The sequence below is a fragment of the Stenella coeruleoalba genome (genome assembly GCF_951394435.1).
Source record: "Stenella coeruleoalba genome assembly, chromosome: 19".
Lineage (NCBI taxonomy): Eukaryota > Metazoa > Chordata > Mammalia > Artiodactyla > Delphinidae > Stenella > Stenella coeruleoalba.
The window spans coordinates 3,245,744-3,266,303 of NC_137165.1; the positions used below are offsets into that span (position 1 = coordinate 3,245,744).

The 20,560-nt window shown below is 45.2% G+C and overlaps 2 protein-coding genes across 2 annotated transcripts; one reads left to right on the forward strand and one right to left on the reverse strand.

Moving 5' to 3' along the window:
* Nucleotides 1-482: 482 nt before the first annotated feature.
* ZNF287 (zinc finger protein 287) lies at nt 483-13,563 on the reverse strand. The gene is made up of 6 exons (XM_079905690.1): nt 13,364-13,563; nt 11,925-12,524; nt 11,157-11,257; nt 9,129-9,255; nt 8,600-8,686; nt 483-4,247 (listed from the first exon to the last, which is right to left on the reverse strand). Exons 2-6 carry the CDS (start codon nt 12,325-12,327, stop codon nt 2,683-2,685), a joined length of 2,283 nt encoding a protein of 760 aa, XP_079761816.1. The 5' UTR covers nt 12,328-12,524; nt 13,364-13,563; the 3' UTR covers nt 483-2,682.
* A 5,070-nt stretch (nt 13,564-18,633) lies between these two features.
* Nucleotides 18,634-19,165, forward strand: LOC307177485 (ferritin light chain-like; the record flags this gene model as incomplete). The annotated part of the gene is made up of 1 exon (XM_079904666.1): nt 18,634-19,165. Exon 1 carries the CDS (start codon nt 18,641-18,643, stop codon nt 19,163-19,165), a length of 525 nt encoding a protein of 174 aa, XP_079760792.1. The 5' UTR covers nt 18,634-18,640.
* Between the last annotated feature and the right edge of the window lie 1,395 nt (nt 19,166-20,560).

The window sequence follows — 20,560 nt, forward strand, 5'->3', positions numbered from 1 at the left end:
TTCTCCACTATTATTATTATTGTTATTTTATAAGAGCGTCAGTTGCCTCAGTGTTTCAGTGGAAGACCTTATAAATGCATTATTTACATAAAACACACAAAGGTAGGAAATACAAATCAATGCAAAGAAAGGCGCTATGGACTGTAACATTCCACACATTCATTCCAGGAGAAAACAACGTTGTGTAAGTTATGAAGTGCTATTATAAAAACTGCATCTTAAATACAATGGTTATTTTTTAACATGATAACTATGGCATAAGCATAATTTGAGTATTATGCAACCTGGAGAAAATCTGCACTTTGTGAAGGATGATTCCGTGACATCAAGGTTAACTATTAGGAGGACAAGGGGAAAGCAACTTCTTGAAGAAAACACTCAACAAGAAAGACTTGAAGATGTTGGTACCCCAGGTCCTTAGCCACTGCCCCCCCCCCCCCCCGCCCCTGGCCAACCAGGTTTTTCCAACGTCCAAATGAAGCTGCATGGTCAACACATGCTTAAATTGGTATTTATGACACCAGAATTTGTATCAGGTTTTCCTCACCTAGCTCAGGAAAACTTCCTCTGCAAAGATGTCCCATGATTTTTCAGGAATATCCCCATTGTTAAGATTTGGGGATTCTCATTCTTCATTTTTAAGTAGTTCCTGTCACTAACAAATGACCAATATTTGTTAAATATTTCTTTGCATGTATGCACCAAAAAGTATTTTAAATTTTGCCAATTTCACTCCGTATCAGTTACTTCTACCTTATTACTCAAGTCTAACTTGACTACTTATTTATTCATTAATTCAACCAACATAACTTGACCACCTACCATATGCAAGGCACTGAAGAAAGAAACAAGAACAAGAGGAAGGTCAGCTCTCAGGACATGGTCTTAAATTCTGAGTGCAATGCTGTGGATAGTAAATAGTATTTTCACCCGTTTCTATTTGCGTTTCTACCAGTTTTCCTTTTATGCTGTTTGGGACCCCGCAAACTCAGTTATTATTGTTGAATGATTACTGTATCAATGATAGTTTCTGCGTCAATTCTTTTTCCAATGAAACTTTTTTCCCTGTTATTTTAAGAGTAATCCCTATTTTACTTACACATACAAGGAGTACCAATTTCAATTATCCTTTTGAAATCAGTCATTTCAGTTTCAGTTTCTTCTTATAAACAGGCTGAATTTTGCTTTTTAATTCAAGTAGTCATTCATTTTCTTAGGTAAACCAAGTCCAGCAACACTTCAGTTGTAACAGTTGCCTCTGTATTATCTTTCCTCACCCTTACGTCTTCAATTTTTTCCCCCAACCCACTTTCTGCACTGAACTCAAACCTATTTTCCACTACTTGTTTTTTCCTCATACTATTTAAATAGCTGCTTTCATTACTTCCTTAAGATAATGGGGCTGCATCTGGCAACCCATTTTAGCAGGTTTCTTAGGTTCATTCCAGGACGTACTGGTTAACATCATGTCCTTGACTTTATCTTTCATTACTTTAGAAAGCTTTCTATTGCTTAAACCAGCTGTGGTTTTCGGCATTTAAGCCCTGGAAGAATCCAGTTAGGAAGTTTGGGCCCTGAGCACAGCAGGCACTCAAGAAACGTGTTTCAAAGGAAGAAACAGACTTTCTACAGTTAAGTCACAGGGGAACTTTAAGGTATGAATTTTGGAGTCAGGTGGAAAAAAAAAAAAAGTATTCTTGGGCTTCCCTAGTGGCGCAGTGGTTGAGAGTCCACCTGCTGATTCAGGGGACACGGGTTCGTGCCCCAGTCCGGGAAGATCCCACATGCCGCGGAGCGGCTGGGCCTGTGAGCCATGGCCGCTGAGCCTGCACGTCCGGAGCCTGTGCTCCGCAACGGGAGAGGCCACAGCAGTGAGAGGCCTGCGTACCACACACACACAAAAAAGTATTCTTATTTTTTTCCTTCTGGATGACAGTTGTCAAAAGCTAGTGAAACTAAGTCTAATATGTCTTAAATATTAAGCTTGGGGGTTTAATCTTTGCCTGTAAATTTGTACACGTCTAAGGATTATAGACACATTAGCTTCTCCTAACAGATCATCTTTCATTAAGCTTCTCTTTCTTTAATGTTTCAGTATTTAAAGCATAATTAAACTGTGGTCACATAGAAATTGTTAAGATACTTTCAACTTTGTGTTTTTTTTTTTTTTTGCAAACCTACTGGCTCCACATGGCAGTTATGGTATAATAGGAAAAGGGAAATAAAAAGGGGGAAGGGACCTTTACATATTTAAGGCTTCAAAGCTGAGAAGAACTAAAGGCCTGAAAGCAGCTTTTTTTCTGTTACCCCAGGATTACTCTCTGGTGTGAAAGCTCTACTGGATGGAAGCTTTCCCAAGTTACATTCGTAAGGCCTCCTTAAGAAGTACTTGAAACATGGTAAGAGTTGACGAGTTACAGGATTTTGAGTACTCTTACTTTCCTAGGGCTTATTTCTGGAATGAATTAAACGTATCAAATAAAGGTTAAGAAGTGAATGTTTTCTTCTTAAATTTCACAGTACATTTAAATAGGTTATATCCACATCACTAATTCTGATACTTCTGCTGAGTGATAATCTAACCCATATTGCACTTCTCTTGAATAATGTTTCTAACACAGAATACAAAATAGAATTTTAAATGGTTAAGTTTTAAAACCTAAATGAAGTCTCCCATATGCATTAATTACGATGTTTGGCACCTGTATGAACACGCTGATGCTGAATGAGGTTTGTACTCTGGGTGAAGGTTTTACCACATATACGGCATGCATAGGGCTTCTCTCCTGTGTGAATTCTCTGGTGCTGAATAAGGCATGTTCTCTGGCTAAAATCTTTGTCACATTCATTACACTTATAGGGTCTTTCTCCAGTATGAGTTCTCTGATGCTGATTAAGTGATGATGAATAAATAAACGCTTTCCCACATTCATTGCATTTATAGGGTTTCTCTCCGGTATGGATCCTTTGATGCTGAGTAAGATTTGCACCCTGTCTATATGCTTTCCCACATATATTGCATTTAAAGGGTTTTTCTCCATTGTGAATCCTCTGGTGCTGAGTAAGGTGTACACTCTGGCTGAAGGCTTTCCCACACACACTGCACTTATAGGGTTTCTCTCCGGTATGTGTTCTGTGATGTTGGGTAAGGTTTGCACTCTGGCTGAAGGCTTTCCCACATATATTGCATATATAGGATTTCTCTCCAGTGTGAGTGGTCTGATGCTGAATAAGAGTGGAGGAGTGAGCAAAGGCTTTTCCACATTCGTTGCATTTATAACACTTCTCTCCAGAATGAATCCTCTGATGTCGGATAAGGTAAGTGCTCTGACTGAACACTTTCCAACACTCATTGCATTTATATGGTTTCTTTCCTGTGTGTATCTTTTGATGCTGAAGGAGGTGTGTGCTCTGGCTGAACGTTTTCCCACACTCGTTGCATATGTAAGGTTTTTCTCCAGTATGAACTCTCTGGTGATTAATCAGCGATGAACTGTGGCTGAAGGTTTTGCCACACTCCAAGCACTTGTAGGGTTTCTCTCCCGTGTGTGTCCTCTGGTGGATGGTGAGGTGTGCGCGCTGGCTGAAGTCTTTCCCACAGTCGTCGCACTTGTAGGGTTTCTCTCCCGTGTGGATCCGCTGGTGGATGGTGAGGTGTGCGCGTTGGCTGAAGGCTTTCCCGCACTGGTGGCATTCGTAGGGCTTCTCTCCAGTGTGCATCCTCTGATGTGCAATGAGGGATGAGACGTGTCTAAACTCTTTCCCACATTCTTCACATTCATAAGACTTCTCTTTGGCATGGCTACTTTGGTGTTTGATGAGGGATGGGTACTTTCTGAACTTCTTCCCACACACATTACACTTATAAGGCTTCTCTCCGGGGTATATCTTCCTGTGTACAATACCATAAGAGACGTGACTGAAGGTGGCCTTGCTTTCGTCGTACACAGAAGTTTTATCATCTGGTTGGGTATCAAACTGTATCATTAGGTTTGAATGCTTTTCAAAATTACTTCTATATAGATCATATTTATAGTCTTCTGCACAATCATCTTCTTCTGAAAGGACTGACTTCAAACTGAAATCTCTCTCATTGGTGGGAATTCTCCTGAAGGCCTCTGTTGCTTGCCCCTCCAATCTGTCATCATAGTCATAGGGTTCTTCCAGCTTGATGGTCTTGGTTCCATCCTTTGTGAGTTTAGAAACATTTTCCACCGAAGTACACTCTTGGGCTTCTGTTTCCCATTCTGAAATTTAAAAAGTACATAAAAAGTCTTCCTCTATTTGGAGAAAGGAAACTGCCAAAGCAGAAACAAAGTAATGAACATAAATAAAATGCCTAAAAAGACTATGGCTCTGACAACCTCATAACATGGTCCTTAATGCTTGGGAAAGGAGAATAAGAGGGCAGGAAACAGGAGTAAATTGTTGAAGAAGGAGAGGCTCCTCCCTATTCAACACGAGTGTGGAGTTAATAGAATAGGTTAGGTCAGGCGACAGAGCTAAGAAGTAAAAACAGACGATAAACTGTGGGACAACCTGGGATGAATTTTATTACACAAACATTTATAATCATATAAGCTGTAATTTACATAATGGGTCATAAAGCAGGCTGACTGTCACCACTCCTTCCAATCTACCCTGCACACTGTACGTAATATTCTGGAGGCAGTTTCACGGTGTGTGTTCCGTGTTTTAATACGTCTAGTAACTCTTACAGCCTGAAGCCATGGTTCTCAGGGGTACAATCCCCAGACCAGTGGCGTGAGCATCACTGTCACCTGAAATATGTCAAGTGACTGGGCCCCTCCCAGACATACTGAGTCAGAAAATGGGGGTGGGGCTGAGCCCTCCAGGAGGTTTGAATCACACTGAAGTTTCAGGATCAGCGGCTTAAAGGACAAAAGTTAAAGAAAGAAAAGTTAAAATACCTCCACTCAGTACTGAGACCCCAAATAATCTATCCTTTTCTACTGTACTCCCTCCTCTATCACAACTCATATTCAGCTTAAAGTTCAAGGTTATCCACATAACTTAGAACTATGTCCTTATAATCTTCTAAAGGTGCCACTAATTCCAGACTCCAGGCTTCTCTTATGACACCTTCTCCACCTACTGAAAAAGATGCTTATGGCCCAGCTCATGTTTCTCTCCTCCTTCTTAGAATCCTAAAGTACAGATTAGGTTGCATCATATGAAACTGCCTTTTTTGTAGGTCAATCTGGCTGAATATCACCAGTTTCATATGATCCAACCTAATAAAATATTGGGCCCATGGCAGAACTTGGCTTTATATTATTATTTCACAGTTTGGTGTGTTTCTTGTATTTCCAACTCAGATGCAAACTCTGGAAATGGCTTATGCTTCTTTTACATTTCCTTCAGAAAAGCACACATTTTTAAACCAGTCAGTTTACTGGTAATTCAGAAATTAAGATCATTAAGCAGGGCTTAAATATGTGTATATAACTAACTGGAAAGGACCGATTAGAAGTGTTAAATATCAAACAGTGGTGTAATATTTCTAGCAGAAGAGATCAGTGTTGACCAGGTAATGAAGCAACACTTTTAGCGCAGATCTGGTTTGGGCTGAACCTGAAAGAATGGCTGGGTCCCGTATGATGTAAAGACCATAAAGTTCTGAGACAAGAACGGCCATCGAAAGCCAACACTACTGCTCGATTTGTGAATCATCAAAGTTTCCATTCCCTCAGGTATGACTGATGAGATGCCCTAACCAAAGGTTCAACTTATACGTCTCTGACCTGATAAGAAAGTGAAATCCTCAAAGCCAAAAATCAAGTGAGAGCAGGAAGACCAGAAGTCAGAAAAAGTTGAAGCTGGCTTCCTGAGACACTCCTCCATCCTGCTGACGACCTTCAGCTTCCCCTTGAGGGTGCAAGGGGCTCGGGGGCCAGAAGACAAAGCCTGCAGCCAACCTGGGGCAGCTGGCAGGAGTCTGCACACTCTGTGCTACACCCTGTATAAGGACAGGCTAGAAAAACAAACAAAACCCAAACACCTCACCTCTACAGAAGGAAAAGAGGACCTTGCCTTTCTCAGTTTTATGCTCTTTGGTGGGAGCAAAATCTCCCCCCAAAATACATAATCATAAATTGCCCCTCTTGTGGGTTTACAGCCTTAATTCAACCTGAATCACCAAAAAACCTCAAGTGGTCCCAGATGGGCAGCACCTCCCAGAAGATGGTCCTGACTCCAGCAAAGGCCTAGCTCCATCTTGCCATGGGTTTTCTCAGTGTTGAGAGTGTGCTGAACTCTTTCCCTAAAGAATTCACTGTATATTTTGGGTCATTCTGCCAACTAAAGCAAATAGGCCATAAATTATGAGAAGAACCAGCTTTTCAAGTAGTAGGACCCTCAAAATACCAGATGACCAGATAAAGTTAACTTTTTAAAAAAGTTAAGCAATTCACTCTAAAGTAGAGTATTATATTGTCATTATTGTTTAATTTGCTGTTAATGCTAGATTCCAGCATCAATACTGGTAGACATACTAGAAGGCAGCGGCTGAAATTAAAAAAAACAAAAAAAAAGGGAATAGGAAAGCAAAATGCAAAAGAGTACAGTGTACTTCTTTTGTATACAAAAGGAGAGATAAGACTATATTTATGATTTATCTCTTCAAAGAGAAAGACAGGAAGGATAAAAGAGAGATAAGTGAGCCCTGTAACCTACAGGAAGTGGACGGGAACAAAGCAGAAGGGATGGGAGTGTACACCTTTCTATAGTTTTGACTTTTGAACTGCGTTAATGTTTTTACATACTCAAAAATGTAAAATTAAATAAGGAAACAAGAAAATACTAAACTTGAATACAAATGTAATCAAACAAGTTTAACTGTGTATCAAACTGTTAAGATAACCAGAAAGGAAGAATTCAAGTTAACTCTGAACCCAGTATCCTCTATATCTTTAGTGGAATATATTCTAAGGACATGAAGGAATTTTGAACGTTACCTGAGCAGTCTGTTATCTGAGAGATAATGATATACTTCTGAAACCATTTTTGTGTGACTATATGACAAAGCAAATGAGCAGATATACTGATATTGGGAACCAGATGACTCATTCTGTGGAAAAGGAAGTAGAAAACAGATATGGGGAGGTACAAGATAGACTGCCCTTGTGGTGCTAGATTTGAATTCAAGTCACCAGTATGAACTCAGGATTCAAAAAACCTACAAACAGGGCTTCCCTGGTGGCACAGTGGTTGGGAGTCCGCCTGCCGATGCAGGGGACATGGGTTCGTGCCCCGGTCCGGGAAGGTCCCACATGCCACGGAGCGGCTGGGCCCGTCAGCCATGGCCACTGAGCCTGCGCGTCCGGAGCCTGTGCTCCGCAATGGGAGAGGCCACAACAGTGAGAGGCCTGCGTACCACAGGAAAAAAAAAAAAAAAAAAAAAACCCTACAAACACACACACACACACACACACACACACACACACACACTTCACAGCTCTATCTACTGAACAGATCTAGAAGCAATGGTACCCAGAGTAGTGAGCGCACTCACTGCCCAGATCCTGGCCTCTCATCACTAATCCCCACTAAGATGAACCACTGTTCCTTAGAGAAATTCCAGGTCTAAGGTAGGCATGAAGTGAGCCCACAGACCATTCTCTGCCAGAAAGCAAGGAAATGCTCAAAGACTAATGGGGACGTCTCAGAAGGACTTGATCTGAAAGGCTCCCATCGCTGAAATTTGGGACAACTGAGCAACAAAAACAAATACCCCCCCCCCACCACTGGAATTAACGGACTCACAATACATTGAATTTTTTAAAATTCCACTAGTCCATAGTGACATACACACATAAAAACGGGGTGGGAGGGATAGGTATTCCTTACAGATTAATCATTTAGAAGAGATGGTGGAATTAGAAAATCACCATTTTGCAACCAGCAATGTAATAAAGCAAGGATCCACAGCGGATGCTAAGAACCCTCACTGGAAGGTCATCAGGGAATAGAACAGTCACGTGACCTCTAGGTGTCGAGCCACAGGTGACAACACAGATGCAGGAACCAGGTGAATGCGGCAAACAGGTGGGGACTTCTGTCTGCATAGATCTGGCTTTATATATTTTTACAATTTTTGATCTTGCAAACATGTTATCTTTTTCAATAATTAGAACATAAAAAAGAAAGGAATGAGGAGAGTGGAGGCAGGGGCCTACAGGGTTTTGTCAATAAACAGAATAAAAGAAACTCAAAAAGAAGTTGAGAAGGTTTGAAATTTAAGATTTTAGGGGACATTCATGCATGCTTAAAAATAGAGGGAGGAAACACACGGAAAGCCCCAGACAAAACTCTAACGGAGGGAACCCAGGGGTCATGGAGAAGCACAAAATAAGAGGGGGGTTGGGGCTGGGTTGGCAGCGTGTAAAAATGACACCTAGAAAATCTCTTCCGAAGACAGCCTCTGTAAGGAAGCAACGCCAAGCAGCCCAGTGTTCTCAACAGGCTGGGATGTCTTTGTGCCAAGTGACTTGGCCACATGCGAAAACACATCTCACCATACTTAGGACAGTACAGGCTCTTAAGCACAAAGAATCTCATCGGCTGGTGGTTCTCTCACCTGGACTAGGGCCTTCTAAAATTTCTTTTATCACCATCCATGGTTCTTCCAATATGGGAATCACGGTTGGTCTGTACACTGTAAGTCCTGTTCGGGAGGAACAGAGTGAGTTTTACCTGGAGATAAACAGTTGTTCAAGTTTTCCTACCTGACTTCTTACCCATGAGGACAGATCTCTACGGGAAAAGAATGGTTCACGGACATGACCTCATGAATGAGGTCACTGTCCTTTTCGGAGCTGGGACAAAAATTTCCTGCACGCTGGAGGATGCACACCTAGAGATCACGGGGAAGGAGGCACTGGGCAGCGTGCGGCGTCGGGTGGTGGCCCTCGGAGGCTGTGCGTCGTACCTTCTGATGACCTTTCACTTAGAAACCTTTCATTTGGGAAAAGGGAGCAGAACTTTGCCATTTCTGTGCCTGAACGGACAAGCACGCTCACCTCTAGGCCCGACCATTTTTAACAGCTGAGGGGAGAAAGACTCGGGTGTGTATGCAGGGAGGAGGGCCGGGCATGGACGACGCTCACCCAGAGAAACCATGTTCCAGTAGTTCTGCAGCGTCACAGTCTTGTACAGTTCCTTCTGCACAGGACGCATGAGCTCCCAGTCCTCCCGGGTGATGTCCACGGCCACATCTGTGAATGTCATGGATTCCTGAAACATCAAACGTGACTTAACTTGGTTCAGGAACTAGTAGGAAGGGGACAGCGACAGCACAGGTGTGTGTGTGGTGGGGGAAACCAGAGTCTTGAGCGCTGGTAGGACCCTAAAAATTACCTAGTCAACACCTTTACCCATTGTATGGATAAGCAGACCTGAATGGCCTGAGGGGAAGTCTGAAAACAAAGTAGAATACATCAGTTTCAGTGCATGCGTTGGTGGCTCCATCTTAAAGAATAAAAGGATTTAAACATTGATGACACAGAGAGAATGGTTTGACTTTCAAGCGTTGCCTTACAAATAAATTAAATGTGTTACAGTTTGACATTTTAAGATATTTTCTGTGCTCTATGATGGAATGCAGAGCCCTTCCTTCTTCCCTCCTATCTATCTATCTATCTATCTATCATCTATCTCTCTATCTCTCTATCTCTCTACTTTTGGCTGTGCTGGGTCTTAGTTGTGGCATGCAGATCTTTTGTTGCAGTGCGTGGGCTCTTCGTTGTGGCGTGCGGGCTTCTCTCTAGTTGTGGCACACAGACTCAGTAGTTGCGACATGTGGACTCTCTGGTTGTGGTGTTTGGGCTCCAGAGTGCGTGGGCTCTGTAGTTGCGGTATGTGGGCTTAGCTGCCCCACAGCATGTGGGATCTTAGTTCCCCAACCAGGGATGGAAACCGTGTCCCCTGCACTGGAAGGCAGATTCTTATTCACTGGACCACCAGGGAAGTCCCCCTTCTTCCTTTCTAAAATAAAACTGGTACCAATAACCACACTGAACTACTGTACCTGTAGATACATTTCACAGTCTGGTAAAGTTAGCATCCCTCTGCTCTTCCTTCCTTTGTTTAAAAAAAAAAATTCTTGCTTACTCCCACATGTTTTTCAAATAAACTCTGTAAGTTTCTTTAAAAAATTGTACTGGGATTTTTCAAATCACATGTAAGTGTATAATTTAGGGAGAGCTGGCAGTCTTACAGTATTCAAGGCTTCTTTCATGTCTACAGAATAACACAGGACGGCAAAGCTTATACTATGCTTAGTCGTAGTTATTTTAAATGTGGGGGTAATACTGTGAATGGAACCTTTTATTTCATTTTTGCATCTATCTGATTTTTATGTATATTTAAGAAAGTGATTAATTTTTTATGCCATTTTCTGTCGTGGTCACTTTACTCAAATCCTCTATTATTGTTTCTAACAGTTTTTCCCTTGATTTTCTTAGGTTCTTTTTGTAAACATTCATATTATCTACAAATAATAATTTACTCTGGTTACCAATTTCAGACCATGTATATTTTACAGTGTATTTTACAGTAAACCTTTCTCTTAAGATGGCCTGAGCTGCTCTTCCTTAAAATAACACAAACTCATAATAAACAGTAACATCAAACAATACATGGCCTTTAATTACTTGTTAACAAAGAAAAATAATAACTATTGTCTAATCTTCCTGTGATCTTCTTGATCACTTACTGTAATCCAGGCTAACAGGTCTCATAATATTTAATTGTCACAATCTAAGAGGAATATTCATTAGAGCTTAGTAACTCAGGCTATGAGTGGTTAAGTGTCTTGCCCCAAATCACAGGTTCAGTGGCAGAACCGGGAAGTAAATCTAGATCCATGTGGCTGTGGAGGTGAATCCTTAACCTCTATGCACTACCACTGCTTTAAAGTAAAAAAGTGAGGAAAGGGATATCACGGGAAGCAATGGATCCCATTTCCTATACAAAGCATTCACCTACCTTAACAGGCCACGGTGACTTAAGGAGAAAACCTGAGGCTTAGGTCCTTCATAGGACTTCTGGGGTCACAGAAGGTAGAGGGCCAGGTTAGAAAATGTCCTCACACACTAGGAAGGCATTTTAAAATCACAGAAGAAACTGACACTCACTTTGGTCACGAAGTCATTGAGCCACCCTGCCTGGAAAGCTTGTCTTCCTTTGGGGTCTTCCTCTGGGGTCTCCTGGGAAAGGGTGGAGCTCTGAGGAACAGCTAGCGAAGAGAAAGAGACCGTGGTGGAGATCAGCCCTGTTTGAATAGCCTAGGAAACTCTTCACCCAGAGAAGCCTACATTTTCTTAAAGCGAGGAATCAGAAGGAAACCAAAAACAAAGCCCCTGCTTCACAGAACCAGAGAGAAGGGGCAATGACTTATCCTGAAACTTGTCCTGTTTTGAGCAGGCTTCAAAAACGAAGTCTGCTCTGGGATGCTTCAGAATATGTACCAAATTCAGTTTTCTACTAAACCCTTGCATGATAGAAATTTTGTGAGCTGTCTTTTTACTTAGTAAAGAAATATTCTCTGGACACTTCTCTACATATTTGGAAGTATGTTACCATAAAACCCAATTCACAAAGCAAATGATTTATTCGTAGAATGGTTCAAACCTCTGCAGGGAAACTTCCTGAGGGCGCACACAGGGGTAATTTGGTTGTGTCTGGCCACTGTTTATGATACGTCCTCTGGGTTTACAGAACGTGTGTTGGGTTCCGAGCAGTTGGAAGAGGAATGCCAGGTGGGACGGGGCTCAGTGAAGCCTGTTCTCACTCACTCCCTGACCTCCGTTTTCCTAATCACCTCAAAGGGCTGCTCTCTGACGTGATGGCTGTCTTCTCGGACCACCCAGGACTCCTCCTCTCTCTGCCCTTACAAGTCTTACCTTCTTCCTCTAGAATCTGAGTCAAATCCTCCACCAGAGTCACCACTTCCTCGCTGCTCTTCGGGTACTGGGACTTCACCCAAGTCCTAACCTCCCCAGGCAGGATGCTCAGGAATTGCTCCAGGACCAGCAGCTCCAGGATTTGTTCCTTTGAGTGAATCTCGGGTCTCAGCCACTTAAGGCAGAGCTCTCGGAGCTGATTCAATGCCTTTCGAGGACCAGCCAGGTCTGGGTATGGAAAATTCCTAAAATTCTGCCGACAGGTCTCAGTGTCACGCAGGAGTCTTGAGGCGAGCGTTTCCTTCTCAGCACTGCGGGGTCCACTCTGAGCCTTGTCCGGCTTCCACATTAGAAGGACTTGGGCACGTGACGAACTGGTCGTCCTCTTGCTCGGGGAGAACATGGCTACACACAGGAGAGTCAACCCGGCAACAGCCTTTATTTCTCCAGGAGTGAGCCGAATGCTTGAAGTCGCATGCTAGAACCACAAAGGCATTTACCAAGGGCTGCTGCGGCCAGGGACAGGACAGAGGCAAGGTAGAGTTAGCAGTCTTCCTTACAAACTCTGAGCCCAGAACTTGTAGGGATGGCTAAGAGACCCTGAAACACAAGAACAGGCACAAGGTCAAGTACTCCTGGTGGGCTCTGCCATACGCACAAACAGTAATAGGCAGGCGACCCACAGTGTACAAATAAACACTGAGAGTCTACCGTACTCTACCTCCCTGATATCCTTAAGACTTGTAAAATAGATGCAACGTGCCCTGGGCACGGGTTGGGGCTGCCATAAAAGGCTGGTGATAGAAGCAAAGCAAAAAGACAGATCAAACTTCTAACTTGTTGAAACAAACATTTTTTACAGAAAAACAAAAGCTTCAGTATTATAGTCACTGATGGTACAGAAACTAATGACTGAAGTGCCTCTAAAACACAGCAAATCTGTTATTTAGAAAAAACTGGGAGGAGAACTTCTCCTTAAAGAGCTCAACGTTCCCAAGGGAACGGTCAGGGAAAAAGGGCGAGCCGTTTACCCGCTCTGCGTATCAATGCCAGACTGTTCCAGCCCTGCACTACCAGAGGGCTGGGCACGGGAAAGAAGCAGACTGGTGTAACCTGAAGCCCGTGAAGAGCTTCTAGAGGACACAATTCCTAAGGAATACATTTGAAACCAGGATTCCCGCAGAAAACCTCACTGCAGGCCTGACCTGGAGCAGAACCGACACCACTTGTCCACGGGCTCCAGCTCTGAGCCCCCTCAACCCGTCGTGTCCCCCAAAGCCGGCTGCGCACCAGGCCTACAGGGCAGAGGCACTCCTCGCTTCCCCACCCCCGCGAGGTCCCCCTAACTCCGCAGTCTGAGGCTCGCGGGCCGCTGCGCGGGGACTGCCCTGCAGCCCCTGCCCCGCAGCCCCGACCCCGCAGGCCGCCCGCATCCTGACCTGTGGCCGGACCGGGGACGCGCAGCCGAGCGGCCCGAGAAGCCCCGGGCAACAATGGCGGCGGGCGCGGCGCCTGCGTGGCGGGCTCGGTCCCGCGCTGCGGAGGGGCCTCGGCCCCGCCGCGTCCGTCCCGTAGAGAACGGCGCCTCGGCTGGAGCCGCCCGTGCAGCCGGTCCTGGGAAGCCCGGCCCGGAACCCACCGCGCCCCGACTCCACTCTGACCTCGCCTCGGCGCCACTGCGCATGTGCGCAGGAAGGACGCCGCGCACCCTCGGAGCCAATCGGAAGCCGCGCCCGGCCCTCCCTGCCAGACCTGCGGACCCTGGACCCGTCTCCATGGCAACCTCCTCCGCCCATTGCCGGGACTTGCTTGTTAGCCGCAGAGGTTCTGAGGGAACTTTAAAGTTTGCCTGAGCAGAGTCAGGTCTGGTAGACGACTGGGAGGGAGGTCGGGGAGCTACAGCATCTGGGGAAAGGGAATGCGGATTGGGCGGGGGGCGGTTGGAGCCCCGCGCTAATCAACCAGAGAAAACCTGGTGGCAGAGTTCACGGAGGAAGGATGGACAGGGAAGATGTGGGTCTTAAGGCAGAAAGACCCGAAGTGCTGGTTTGGGGTTTACTGCTCATAACCATTCACTCGTAAAGGCTCCGAGTCCCTCCGCAGGAGTCTGATTCTGAGACTGTCAGATCGGAAAAAAGAACAACATCCAGCGTCACGTTGTTTATGAAAGACTCACAGCATAAAATGCTTGAAAATAAAAGGATAGAAAAACATTCAGGGGGTCCCATTATCTAATGCTGTGTTGGCAAACCAACGTTAGATAATGTTGGCAAAACTCTTTAATGGAGTTAAAGAACAAGCATTTTATTATGCTCCTGGATTCTGTGGGTCAGGAATCTGGAAGGGGAACAGTGGGTGTGGATTTTCTCTGCTCCACTGTGTCTGGAACCTCCGTTGAGATGATTTGATGGCCGGGAGGGTCCACTTCCAAGATGTCTTCTTTACTCACATGCCTCCTCTTCTGGCTGAGATGGCTCAAAGATGAGCTCAGCCTGGATATGACCAGAGTGCCTATACGTGGCCTTTTCGGCATGAAGGACTCAGCCAGCAGCTGAGATGGCAGCTCTGGGCTTCAAGAGCAGGTGTTCTAGTGAACAAGAGACAAGCTCCAAAGCTGACTATGATATAACCTCGGAAGTCACAAAGCATCATTTCCATTGTACTCTTGGTCAAAGCAGTCACAAGTCTGTGCAGAATCAAGTGGAGTCTGATGTAGACCCCATCTCATGATGGGTGGAGTGTCAGAGAGTCTTAATATTAACCACGCCAGACAAATTTGAACAACAAGAAAGTTGGGTAGTTTGATGATCTTTGATGTGTCAACTTGGCAAGGCTAAGTCTCCCACTGTTTAATCAAACCCTAACCTAGGTGGTGGTGTAAAGGTATTTTGTAGGTGTGGCTAAAGCCCGTAAACTCAGATGAATTAAGTAAAGGAGATTATCTGAAATAAGTTGGCTGGGTCTGAATGAATAAGTTGAAAGGCCTTCAAAGCAGAATTGAGGCTTCCTAGATGAAGAAGAAACTCTGGACAAAACTTCTAGCCTGCCCTTCCTGACAGACTGCCCTACCGATTTTGAACTTGCCTAGTCAGCCTCCACAATCGAGTAAGCCAATTCCTTGCAAAAAAAAAAAAAAAAAAAAACCCTCCTAGTATGTATGACCTACTGGTTCTGCTTCTCTGGCTGAACCCTGACTGATGCAAGTCATAATCCTAATGTCTGACAAAATAGAATCTTAAAAAATCATTAGGAAAAGATAAGCATGACATCTACCTATAAAAGTTATAAAACTTGACAGAGAAGATATATCCATCATAAATATATATCTCTAAAAATAAGCCTCAAAAGATACCAAGCAATAACTGATATAACTGCAGAGAGAAATCAACAACTGAACCTGGAAACTTTAGTACACCAGATAGGGTACATTGTGATGGGCTGCCAGGGTCCCCCTTCAGGGCTGGGGCGCCCATTCCTCCAGCTGCCAGTGTGTGAATACCTCCCTGGGAATTGTCCTGGCTGAAGGGGGCTGCCCCTCTCAGGTCACACGTCCTCCCCAGGGGCACTCCACTTCCAGTGGTGCTCGCTGCAGGGGTTCAAAGACCTTGCCCCCTTGTCTCAACTTGCAGTCTCTCTAAAGGGCCATCCTAGTTTGAGTTCCCTGTAGAATCAAATGAGGCCTCTGTTGCAATTGTACAGCAGTTCAACTTTTTCCTCCGCCCACTCTTCCCTCCAGGTATCACTTTTTAATAGGTATTTTTCTAGAGAACGCTATGCAATAACACCTCTACACGTGATTTCCATCTCAGAATCTGCTTCCATGGAATCTTACCCTATGACAAGCGGTACCAGCCGTGATCCTAGGAAAGCAGACTCTAAGATGGGATTTGGGTGAGAGATCACTCGTCAGCTTGTCAGTGAGGACCCTATCACTTGTGATTGATGGACTACTGATAGCACATGTCAGGCTGTAGTGACACAATCATTAAAACTGTCCCTGGTGTTGAACCAGGATGGGATATTGATGGGAGGGAACCGCTGGTGGGTGCTGCATCTTAGATCTTTAGGAGTTTGGGGGAGGTCGCAATTTTCCAGACTGTGGAATTGAGTGGCTATTACTGGGAGCCATCGACAAGGACAGGTGGAGGGTGGTTAATCACCGAGTAAAGGGAAAGTGTGAAAATCAGAGGGCTTCTTGAAGCCTGATGGCAAAAACGTAAGAGTAGCATAACTGCAGATAAGTTGAATTCTCAATCCCAGAAAGTTTACTATGTCAAGGTCAGGACCTTGTTTGGAAAGGAGGAAACCCTGAGACTTGGGATGGGGACATTCAGGTTGATGTGGGCAAACACCTTGAAACACCAGTCCCTCTGGGCCTGCAAATGTGACCCACGCCTACCAGTCTTGTTTGAAGATGATGCAGACTAAGGCCTCCACTTTGTGATAAAACCGGTGCAGTCTACTCTTTCCTCCCCTCCTGATAACTAGACCAATTACTAGGGTCCAGTCACTACAAAAGTCGACCAGGGAAACGCTGGGTTTGATAAGGGAGGAAGATTCAGTTGCCGTGGGCCTGGCCAATCTGTGTCTGTAGGAACCAGGAGAGTATGGGTCTGGATCCCGAGGATGCTGGACCACGGAGTGTAGAACACATAACTGAGTGCTGGAGAGTGTATTGGAAAGGAGCACACTTCTGTGATAAGTGTTTACACGCTCTGCTGAGGATGCCAGGAGGTGGTGCTAACACACTGCAAGAAGGGCTTTTGGTGGCTTGGAGAAATAGATGGCTCTTTGCTGAGCAGAGATGCCAGAATTGCTAGGCTCAGAGAAGTGGGCAATCCAGAGCAAGTAGAGGATGTAGGGCTGGAAAATGTACAAGCTCTGCTTCTTTGGAAGGCCGGGAAGACCCTCCGTTGAGATACAGAATGTGCTGGTAGGAGGGTTCACCAGCGTCACTGAGAAGCTCTGTGGGGCCGACGGTTAGGGGTTCATTGCAGAACTCTGCTTACTGAACCTCAGAGACAAGTCGTCCTCAGTGAGCAGTGAGGCCAGAGTGGAAGGGGGGTGGGAGAGTGGAGGGAGTGCTTTACCTTCTGAGAGCGATGAGGACAACAAGGCGTCTCGACAGGGTGGTGCTCAGTGTATACAATCCAGTGGGATAAAGGCTTGGTTGATCCGGAGGTTGAGGTTAACCTTTACTTTTACTGACCAAGACAGAGGAAAACCGCAATATAATCAAATTAGAATGGAAAGTGGAGACATTGCTGAGGACTTTACATAAATGAAAAGTATTATAAGAGAGTGCAATGAACAATGTACGCCCACAAATTTAGGTAATTTAGATGAAACTGAAAATTCAATTCCAGTGATTCAGCAGGCGGCCGGCCTCTGTGCGCTGCCCGCCTCTGGCCACAAGAGGGCGGGCGAACCCCGCCCTTTCCGACCCTCCTGGAGCGCATGCGTGTTCCGGCCGCGGATGCGGCGTCTGGTGCACCAGGAGGAAAAAGCTTAGAATGCGCTTCCGGGCTTCTTATGCAGAAGCTTTCGTTTTTCTAGAATTCCCCTGTGTATTTCGTTCTTTACTTTCTCATGGTACCAGGACCTATTTTACAATAATAGCGCTCACTGAGGCGTTTGAACGTCGTACTCATAACGTGAGGGAGTTTTGTGGTTTTTTTTTTTTTTTTTTTTTTTTTTTTTTTTTTCGGTACGCGGGCCTCTCACTGTTGTGGCCTCTCCCGTTGCGGAGCACAGGCTCCGGACGCGCAGGCTCAGCGGCCATGGCTCACGGGCCCAGCCGCTCCGCGGCATGTGGGATCTTCCCGGACCGGGGCACGAACCCGTGTCCCCTGCATCGGCAGGCGGACTCTCAACCACTGCGCCACCAGGGAAGCCCATGTGAGAGAGTATTCTATAAAATTCAGAGAAAGAAACGCAGACGGGGGTGAAGGAACGGACAGAATCTTGATCCCTTCGAGCCCAATATGAGCTGGAAGTGGGAGGGGAAACAAGCGCTCCCCTGGACGTGCTTTTATACATTTTTTAATGTTTCGCTTTCCCTGTAACGTTAAACTACTTGAAAACATTGAAAAATTGGAAAGTAGGGGTGTTAAACATCCTGTCTAGTTTATACCAAAGGAAAACTTATATGTCTACTCTCCTGGCTTTACTGGAAGCAAGGTCATCAATAACATTTAAAACATATGCTTCTTACCTTATCTCGTTTTCACTTGATATAATTGACATGTTTGGCAATTTCTCACGACCCAGTGACAATCTTAAATAATTGTTCATTAATTTCAGTTTTCTCTCTTGAAGGACCCCATCGTGACTGTTTATCCCCAAAGACTAATTAAGAAACTTTTCTTCATTATTCTGGGTAGACAGCCCACTTCGTAAAACATCTGTGTTAGACTTTTCAAATAAAGGAAAAAGAACCTTTCAAACGGTTTACTGAAAGCCGGGAGGCACACTTACTCAAGTCCCTTCATAAAGAGTAACCCTGAGTTGTGCGCTCGGTGGTCCCCGCAGATCTGTCTCTTTCTTCAACAGTGTTTGGATGGAACAGACACAGGGACGCCCCTTGCTCCAGCTTCCGACCACCCCCCAACATTTTTTCCAGTCGCAATCTTCAGAATCAGCCACTCAAGCTATCCTTGGCCACTGGGACCAACCAACACCATTTCTGAGCTTAACTCCTTATTACCGAATCAACCATGAGCTCCCAGATTTGTCAGAATTATTCCATCGAGATAGAAGCCACTGTCAACCGCCTGGTCAACCTGCATCCGCGGGCCTCCTACACCTACCTCTCTCTGGGCTTCTATTTCGACCGCGATGAGGTGCCTCTGGCGGGCATAGGCCACTTTTTCTGCGAATTGGCCAAGGAGAAGTGTGAGGGCATAGAGCGTGTCTTGAAAATGCAAAACCAGTGCGGCTGCCTCGCCCTCGTCCAGGACGTGCAGAAGCCATCTCGAGATGAGTGGGGTAACACCCAGGATGCAATGGAAGCCACCATTCTCATGGAGAACCCAAACCAGGACCTTTTGGATCTACATGGCCTGGGTCCCACCCGCGCAGATCTCCACCTCTGCGACTTCCTGGAGAGCCACTTCCTAGATGAGCAGGTGAAACTCGACAAGAAGGTGGGCGACCACCTGACTAACCTCCACAGGCTGGCTGGTCCCCAGGCTGGGCTAAGCCAGTATCTCTTCCAAAGGCTCAGACTCAAGCAGCACTAGGAGGCTCTGGAGCCCAGCGGCCTTTGAGGAGCTCCTCTCTCTGCAGCCACTGGGCAGCTTGTTAACCGACCTGGAGCCCTCTCCCAAGTCTTGGACCAAAGGGAAACAGTAAAGCTTTTTGCAGCAAAAAAAAAAAAAAAAAAAAAAAAGAGTAACCCTGAGCCCAGCAGGTTGTGTGTGGGGCTGTTTTCACTGTTAGGACAGGGGGCACTCTCCGCAGCTCCCAGGGGACAGGCCCAAAGAGCCAGTCTGGTGTCTGGTCACCACTGTGAGACAATTTTCTCTGTAGTAAGTCCTTGGGCTTGTTTCCAGCATAACAATGATGCTCATTGGACCAGAGAGCAATTTTTGTAGATTTTTCCCAGGAAAGAAAGTGGTGCTCTTCACAAAGTCTCCCAGCCTCTTGAAGGGTGGGGAGGTGTCTTTCTGGATTTAGTTTGTTAATCCAGCATTTCTCTTGTAGCCTTGTCATCTAAAAAATTATTTCCAGTTCTCCTGAATATAGACAGAATGACTTGAATAAAAATTACAAAACAGGGCTTCCCTGGCGGCGCAGTGATTGAGAGTCCACCTGCCGATGCAGGGGACATGGGTTCGTGCCCCGGTCCAGGAAGATCCCACATGCTTGCGTACCGCAAAAAAAAAAAAAAAAAATTACAAAACAAAGTCCTTTACTAGATACTAAACAAGTTAGCCTTAAAATTTTCAAACACCCTGAAAAAAATGTCAAAATCCCATACCTGTGTTTCAGGTGGGCAGTCTCCCTGTTAGTCTCAACTATGTCTTTCTGCAACATGGTTCTGAGCTGTGGAAGAAAAATACATCCATATCTGTCCCGGTTGACTCCGCATAAAAGGAAAAACAAGCTGCCATGATGTTTCTTCTCAAGTGTAGTGATCACAAGAAGACAACACATCAAAGGATATATGATCAGAGATTCCGAGGGCCATTGTCTGCATTTGGGAGTGAAGAATTCTGCAAAGCAGATTGAATGTTACCTGGTGTCAGAATGAATGTTTCTCAGTCTGTCTTCGCCTATGAGCTCCTACTGCTTTCATCAGCTAAATCACAATATTGAATACAATTCTAGATATTCTGCCCATGTTCCCGTTACCCTAACAACTAAACCCTAAGAGTAAGGCTCTCATAAACCAAGGAAAATGAAACAAAACAGTGAGGGAGTTACTACTGTATGTTAATTTTATTTAAATTTTATGATTATTCAGAGCTATTATATTGCGGAGTAATGATGGCCAAGCATGTAACTAAAATTGCTGTTTAAAAATTTGCTAGGGCTTCCCTGGTGGCACAGTGGTTGAGAGTCCGCCTGCCGATGCAGGGGACACGGGTTCGTGCCCCGGTCCGGGAGGATCCCACATGCCGTGGAGCGGCTGG